The sequence below is a fragment of the Trematomus bernacchii genome, unplaced genomic scaffold (genome assembly GCF_902827165.1).
Source record: "Trematomus bernacchii unplaced genomic scaffold, fTreBer1.1, whole genome shotgun sequence".
NCBI classification, from domain to species: domain Eukaryota; kingdom Metazoa; phylum Chordata; class Actinopteri; order Perciformes; family Nototheniidae; genus Trematomus; species Trematomus bernacchii.
In genome coordinates, this window is record NW_022987588.1 from 2,871,367 (window position 1) to 2,879,803 (window position 8,437).

An 8,437-nucleotide genomic window follows, 5' to 3' on the forward strand; every position below is an offset into this window, starting at 1 on the left:
ACAACAATGATAAAAGTATTAAAACCTGCACTAGGCCACAATATTTATAAATGTGGATGTTGTCCATGTAAAAGCAAACCAAAACAACATGTCAGACAGACACTGTGAGCCTGTGGAAGATACTTTAATACTGATCATGTACAGGGTCCATGTTGATGTAATGTTATAGAAGTATTTCCAGATTAACAGAAGAAAAAATCAATTTCTATGCAATCCTTTACCAGTATACAACAATAACTATTTGATTTATTTTAAGAAGAAGTATATTCTGAACAACTGATGTGTTTTAGTAGATCGGAATCAACAAGATCTGGTCCAAATGTAAAGAAATATGGCAATTAAAACAGCTCACTCACAACAGGCAAACAGGACATGTGATATGTTTAAATATTGAATTAACAATAAGCCAGTAAATAAAAGCATGTACATAATATTTTGCAGTGCCTTTTACAATTTGGGCATTCTGGCTGCATTCAGACGCATGGACACACAGGAGGCTCCAGCTGCGTAACGCATCTCTCTGATCATACCGCTCCACTCTTTCTTGTCCTCTTCATACCTGGTGAGGCAGAAACAAGATATCACTATACAGTAGGAGGATAGTTATCATTGTAGATTAAAGTGAGCAAGATGACACCACATATTCTAACATTTAATGTAACAAAATCCACACATACTGCCAAATGTCGATGATTTCACTGGGTGCACACTCTTTGTTGTCATTCTCCACCATGGCGAAGCCTCCTACAGTGAACAGCTGCCCCCCGCAGCTCACCAGGTTCACTGAGCTCCTCTCCTGGGGCAGCTCTGTGAACGGGGACCACCTGCAACAAGGTGGACTCAGCTGTGTTAATATGATAGCGCCGGCGTGTGGTCGTTTTTTTTTGTATTGTTCTTAAAAATCTCAGCATCATTTTCTTAGAGGAAATAATATTAGTTTTATTGAATAAACTATGACTTTTCCCCCTTTTTCTTTTTTTAATCTGGATGCTTTCTCCTCTTTATTATACTTTAAATTACGCACTCTGTAGATCAGAAAAAAATCACTTGGTTTAACTGCCTAATACAGAGATTGTGATTGTGAGATAACATTTTATGAATATTTGATAATGATTTATATGTTAATAGGAAATATGTACTAATGTATATGTAACTTGCATTTCTTTAAAAAAAATGTATGGGCTCCTATGACTCATTTGAACATGTTTAAGTCACATCTTTAAAAAACTTCAGGGTTGTATAACTAACTATTTAACTATCATCAATTGGATGGGCTTGTTAAAATTGTAATAATAAAAAGCACATACTTGTTGGTTCCAAAGTCATAAGCTTCACAAGAGGCTATGAGGCCTTCATCATTGACTCCTCCAGCGACAACGATCTTCCCTTTGTGGATCACTGCCCCAAACATGGCTCTGGGTTTCGTCATGGTAGCCACCTCCTTCCACTCTGACTTCTTGTGGTTGTATGCAAACATTTTATTTGTTGCTTTGCTTTAAGTAAGACAACAATTCTGAATGTTAAAATCATAATTTGCCTCATTTAGGTTCATTTTTGCAATTGCATTACAGTGCAATCTCACTTGTCGTCTGTTTTTCCTCCGATACAATACACCAGCCCGTTCTCAGAGACCACACAGTGGCCGTGGATATTCAAAGGCAACTTTTTAGTTTCACTCCACTTCATTTTTCTAAAAAAGAGCAGATCAAAAGTAAATGCACATCAGAACTTTCAAAAAGACAAATGTACTGACTGAGCTAATCCAAAATGGTTGGGACTTACTCAGTGTCATAGCACATAACAGTGTCATGAGACTCGTCGGACTGTAAATCTTTTCCTGCGACAGCAAAGAGGACATTTTCACACTCGCCCAGAGCAAACAGACACCTGGGGGAGGGCATGGGTGGGAGGGCCATCCATTCAGCGGCGAGACTGTCAAACTGAAAGGCACATTATGAGATATTCTGAAAAAACAAATGAGACATAACTTTTGATGTGTACATCTGCCATGTCAATAACAGATTTATACCTTGTAGAAGTAGCACTGCAATGGCTTGTCTTTGTCCTCTTCATCTACAAACAGTCCTCCCAACACATACAGATTGTTCTTCTTTGACACCAGACTGACGTGGTTTCGGGGGATCTGCTCTGACATTGCAGCGAGTGAACATTCATTGTCCTGGGGGTCATAGGCCACGGCAGCGGTGTCATTGATCATCAGAACCATGTCTTTGGCATACATGCCAGTTCTGCGGTTATCGTTCAGGTAACCAGGCAACTTTCCCTCCTCTTCTTCCCCATCGTCTTCACTTTTCTTCTTCTCTGGCAGCTTCCCCGCAAAGGCTTCCTTTATAACTTTGATTTTTTTAACAATCTCAGGATCAGCCTTAAGTATTTCATCCTTCTCCACCTTCTCCTTGAAGTACTTCTCTGGGAGTAAACGGAAACGAACGCAATCAAAGGCAGCCTCCAAGGATTTCACACGATTCTCTTTGTCTTTCCTGATCCACCTCATGAGGGTCTCAAACACTACTTCCTCTTTGTCTACATTCAATGCATCTGCTCCAATAATGGCAAAGAGTTCAGGTGGAGAGAGCTCTAAGAAATCTGCTTCTTTGGCTAAGGTCTCAAACCGGTCTACAATGTGATTTCTGGATGCCAGTGCCAGTCTGGAGCTGTTCAGCATCAGTGCCAGCCTGTAGATGCCAAGGCAGTTTTTCTCTGACAGCTGCTTCTGGAGATAATTCACACAAACCGTGAACACCGAGGGGATCTGGAAGCGGTTCGCAGCAGCCAAAATACCTTGCACATTGTCGTCATTGATGTCAATGTCCGCTGAGTACATGTAATTTACAATCGCCTCCATGACATCGGGATCCAGGTTCTCCAGAACAACCTCCATTTTATCAGTTTCCTTGTCATCTTCTGAGAAGTAAAGCTCCCGGAAATAAGGACTACAAGCTGACAGAATGAGCTGATGGCAGGGGATGCTTCTGTCCCCAACCTTTAGGATACAATCGATCAATTTATTCTCATTCAGAAGCTCTTTGAGTCCATCCTGCAGCAGAGTGCTCTGAAACAGACGGAGATCTTCCCTCATGCTTTGAGGATCCATTCTTTCAGGACAGGAAGTGGACAGAAGTGTTCACAACAGTCTATCTGGTGAAGAGAGAGAACTATGGGCAGCCAGGTCTGAGGCCACTTCAATATAACCGTACCCTCTCTAAATATAGCCAACCACCCAATACATGAAGAATTCAGGTTGGCCCAATGGGAGGGCTCACCCAGCTGTCACAGGGTAAAAACAACTGTGGAGCCTTGTCACCCTAGTCATTTGTCACAACATTGTTGTATGGTCACGCAGAAATATCGTATGATCTTTTTACCGCTTCTTGTTTATCAAATATGGGAAAATATAGTTTAAACCACACACAAGTCCTGTGCGCAGATAATACATTTGAGAAAACTGCGTTTAGTCGAATAAAGGTATTCTGAATTCTATACTCCTACACACACTTAGAGGACTTTACCACACATTAAAACTTGACAATTGTATATACAGGTCAATTAAAGTTAAACACCAAAAATGACTATACTCTTGAAATAACCTAAATGTTTTTAAATGTATTCTGTAATGTCTGCTTGATTATTCTCTAGTTAACTTTTTCGTTAGGTGTTTTTTTTTCTCACACTTTTCATTGTGTATTGGTTCTGGTTTAATTGTAATCTTGACATTGTTGAAAACGAGAGCCTGCCTCGAATAATTCCTCAAGGTTTAAATGAAGGTTCAGAGAGAGACAACGGCAGGACTATTTGTTCAAGCACTTGTGGGTGTGGGTATTTAATACAATCATATGTATTTTGGAGACGACTACATGTGAAGTGAGTCACACTTCACTGATAGTAATGACTCCTTTGCTTCCGTGTGATTCAGTATTTGTGGGGGAGTTATCTAACAAGAAGACAGGGTCAGTGAACAGCTGCTGCCACAGGAGGTGACAGTTTGTCCTCTTTACAGATTTGTAAAATACTTGAGCACCTTGTGCAGTTATGTATTTAGCCTGTGATCATTGTGTTCTTCCCAAATAAAAATGTATTTTGTGCGCAATACTGTACAAACATACAATTATGTTATAAGAATGTTAAAAAAATACTCTCCAATATCTATTTAAATACATTTATTAACTTTAAACAACACAAACTCAATTATATTTAATAATCTAGTTATATAAATATCCCACATTTGAATTTGGTATTCTCTTCTTATCAAAAAGTATCTATGCACAAACTGTACAACTTTAAACCTCACCTACAAATAAATGTTTCTTATTATTTCAGCCCATGACTTCCCACAGTCCTTGAAGTGTGAAGCCATCCTTCAACTTTTCAACAGCGAGGCCCAAATCCTCAGAGAAAACTGGCTCACGGTCTTGTTGCTTAAAAAAAAATGAAAAGAGTTAGGACATAACGATTTACATTATTTTAAAAATATAGCTTAAGATATAAATAGGTATGAGACTTTACCTTATTTCCATCAGCAAAGTAAGCCTGTGGGCAAGAAGTACACACAATTCCCACATTTATTAAAAAAAGAAATGGGACATGTTGTCTGTGATAATAGGTTATTGTTGTCTGATGAGCATGGCTCTGTACAAACATGAGCACTAGGCAACATGAAATCATGTTTGTTCTTTATACTGAAGGGCATTAGCTGGGAGCTATTCTGAGAGTTTGAAAACTAAACCATCAACTCCCAGAGGAAAGATGAGTGTAACTCACGGTAAAAGCATCTGTCTGATCATCGGGCTCAATCTCCACGTCATCAGGAGGCTGCTCCACAGTGAGCTCCTCCAACGGCTGGGGCTGAAACCATTGTTAGGACAAACAGCGCTATGACAACAAGATCAGCTGAACCGGTGAAAAGCCAGCTACAATGGAGTATTCAAAACAATTAGGGGAATACAGACGCAAAAGATTAGCTGTGAACATTCAGTACAACAACAGTATTTAAAAATAGACTTACAAGTTCCACAGTTTAGCTTAGACTGAAATGTTTGAATGTTATACTGTAGAGGTGCTCAGGGTCATTGATACTAATATTGAGCGCAGATTTGTACCTTTTCTTCCATTTCAAAGTCCACTCCGAATATGGGGTTGGCAGAGTACACCTTATGCAATGAGTTGATTTCCTTCAGTGCGTCTTGAAGCTTATCCACTGGATCAATCTTGAACCCGAGCACATAGCCACCACTCTAAAAAACAATAGAGTATTTGTGTATTTTGGTTTCTCACAAACTCATATCAAAGGTATATGTAAAAAAGTAATGTGAATGTGACTCAAACTGAAGAATATTTACCTGACGTGAACTCTCTATCACCAAAGCCAAGCCAAACTTTGAGTCTCTTATTCTGATAGACCACTTGAGGGGGAGAAAATATGAAATATACAATATCAAACTGAAAGAATAACAATGCATGACTTTATAACAAAAAAGCTAAAGTGCAACTACCTGCATTAAATAAGACCTAAAGGTGGCTCATACTGTAATTGTTCAGTATACTGTAATTAAGTTGGACAAAAAAAGGGTGAAATCACATTTATACTTCTTTGTATTAGAATCGATAAGGCATTTTCAATACAGTATCAAACTGTATTTTACCGGTCAGCTAGATATGAAGAGTTATTGTAATGTTTCACACTTACAATCTGAAGGTAAGGAATGCTGACATTGAAGCTCTCGTTCATATTGGCATGCCACACGATCCGAACGTTGGTGATAAAGAAGGTTCCAAGGTTACCCTAAAAAAAAGAAAGTGGACTCAGTTACTCATATTGCAAACTAATGACCTCCAGTCATCACATCACACTTAAAGTATTACCTTCAGTTATTAGATGTTGACTCCTTGCAATGTATTTCAACAAAAGAACACTTCATAGAACTGTACTGCTCATTAAAATTGTGTGTTAATATTGACAATAGACACACCAAATACATTTTGGTTATGCAATTTAACATTTGATTTCATCCTGTTAGTATAGTGCTTGTTAAGTGTTAGATTTAACGTGTGTGTTTTCAGAGAAAATCTATGTAAGCAAGCTATAAAATGTAAAATTGAAGAAAATCCAAGAAACATTTAAGGCACTCGCACCTGATCACTGGATAAATTCCAAACTCCATTAATTTTATCATACACTTGTTCCCGGGGCAAGAGCCTGAGCTGCTTATTTTGAATGAGAGCGGCTCGCAACTTCAGGTCCCTGAACATTTTGGACGTCTCATAGGCCCTGTAACAAAAAGACCAACAACAGTATTCAGTAAGAAGTATATTTAATGAGAATGAAACACTACCTCTGAGTTGTTTTACCTGTGGACAGCAATAACAGAAGTAAAGAGGCGTGGGCTTCCTGGAACAACATTGGTGAAAATGAACTCAAATCTCGTATTGTTGGACTTTGTCAAGATGTAGAGTGCTTCAGTCTGGCCTCTCAATTTCTGAAAGAAATAGCATTCAATTAATAAAGTAACATGTTTATCTATCATTATCTCATTTGTTCTTCTTTTAATGACAGTGTGAGGATAGAATTATTCATAATTAAAAGGTATAAAACCAAAGTTAAACTTACTGAGTTAGCTGTTCTTGTTGTGATGTTAATGATGGAGTTGTAACCCACAGCTGAAAAATATGTAGGTTGTTATTGTCTTCTATATGATATTCATAGTAACATTAAGGCATCTTTATCTCACCAAATAGTAAAAGCACATTTTCTGTTTTGACTTTTCTATAATCGGTGGCAATAATCATCCACAAGATCTTTAGTTTAAGTTAGGTTTAAGCAAAAAAGAAAATAAATAGTAAAGTCATTAAACCCTACAATCAAAACTGTTAATATAATTAACAAATGTTGTGCATTGCCTTATTTTTTTATGCTGCTGTAACAATTTTTTTCTTCCAATTTGGGATTAGTATTTCTTATTTTATTAATACCATGACTGTCCATCAGATGGCAGACATGTTCAGCTGATAGTAAAGAGAGAGTAAAATAATAAATACACCTTGGATAGACATGAGGTACTCACACAAATTGACTCTCGGCAGGGCCAGAGAATGCCAAATGATTCTCAGATTAGTTACCAACAGTCGTCCTGCAAAATAAAAATGGACATCACACATTAAGTGACCAGCATACATGAGATGGACCAGTTTTAAACTCCCGGATAGCTAACTACCTCGATCTCCGTTGTTTCCTTTTGTGTCTTCTATGGAGTCCAGACAGTCTATAAGTACTTCTCCTGGACGAGTTTTCATCTGCCTGTGAACAACATGGATGGAAAGATTGTTCAGTGATTTGGCGTTGTGGTTTTCTTTCTTTAGCTAAACGCAGGCTATCACAGTTTGATAATTTAAGTATTTTGACGACGTTAAACTACGACATTTGCAATATATGTTATATACCCTACGTTTTCCCCACGACATAATATCAAGTGACTTGTGATTGTTGTAACTAACTTTATCTGACATTACCTGAGGTTAGCCAATTACTGAGCTAACAGGTTAGCTAATGTGTGCAATGGTGAAATACCCTTAATCCCCAAGTATTTCCGTGAAATGACTTACTGTGCTGTTATATCGAATCTAACGTCTCTATCTTCCCAGAGAGCATCTAAAACAGACGCCATATCTGCAGGTAATAGCACCTCAGTTTACTTTAAGTACGTTTTCTAGCTAATATACTACCGTTGTTTTGCTAGCTAGATGTTAGCCTTGCTAATCTGGACAAGCCTGTCTCTAGCGTCATAATCACCGTGGCAACAGACGGCAGGGAAAGAGGACCAAACTGTGGACCTGTTCCCAATTTCACTGGTAATTACTTTATGTAAAACCATGTCGTTTATTTTGTTACTTTTGCCAGTGAGAACTATAATCTGAATAGTATTTTGTATATTTTCAGTCACTTACACAATGTCTGTTAACTCATTACCTCACAATGCAATGCAATGCAATGTTAACTCTTAAACACTAATTCAGTGAAGCTCATTCTCACTCAGTCTACTATATTTTTCAACAATAACAATGATATTAGGAGATGCCATGTTACTGTAAATGATAATGTTGATAGGTGGTCAAGTAGACAGGAAACGTTCTTATGATTTAATTTATGAATCAGAGAGATACATTGGTATGTGATGATGATTCAGCAAACCCAACATCTACTTGGAAGGACAAGCCTGGCTATTTACATTCAAGAAATGACTGAGTTGATATCAGGCTCCTCATTTACAGTCTATGATCCGCATCCTACTCACATTGTAAAGTGAAATGATTCTTCTGCCTTTTACAGAGCATAAAGCGGTTCTTTTTTTTTTTGTAATTCACTCTTACTTGATGTTTTTATAACTATTCTAGGTTTCAAAGATGTGGAGATTCTAATGGAAGA

The 8,437-nt window shown here is 37.9% G+C and overlaps 2 protein-coding genes across 2 annotated transcripts; both read right to left on the reverse strand.

The window, feature by feature from the left end:
- Positions 1–4: 4 nt before the first annotated feature.
- On the reverse strand, positions 5–3,139 carry klhl41a (kelch-like family member 41a). Its single transcript, XM_034128926.1, has 6 exons — positions 2,030–3,139; positions 1,783–1,940; positions 1,583–1,690; positions 1,308–1,493; positions 678–824; positions 5–559 (listed from the first exon to the last, which is right to left on the reverse strand). The coding sequence occupies exons 1-6, from the start codon at positions 3,113–3,115 to the stop codon at positions 448–450; spliced, it is 1,797 nt and encodes a 598-aa protein (XP_033984817.1). The 5' UTR covers positions 3,116–3,139; the 3' UTR covers positions 5–447.
- A 1,024-nt stretch (positions 3,140–4,163) lies between these two features.
- On the reverse strand, positions 4,164–7,822 carry bbs5 (Bardet-Biedl syndrome 5). The gene is made up of 12 exons (XM_034128791.1): positions 7,618–7,822; positions 7,230–7,312; positions 7,080–7,145; positions 6,626–6,675; positions 6,367–6,494; positions 6,151–6,286; positions 5,705–5,800; positions 5,358–5,420; positions 5,118–5,252; positions 4,780–4,863; positions 4,525–4,548; positions 4,164–4,436 (listed from the first exon to the last, which is right to left on the reverse strand). Exons 1-12 carry the CDS (start codon positions 7,677–7,679, stop codon positions 4,335–4,337), a joined length of 1,029 nt encoding a protein of 342 aa, XP_033984682.1. The 5' UTR covers positions 7,680–7,822; the 3' UTR covers positions 4,164–4,334.
- Between the last annotated feature and the right edge of the window lie 615 nt (positions 7,823–8,437).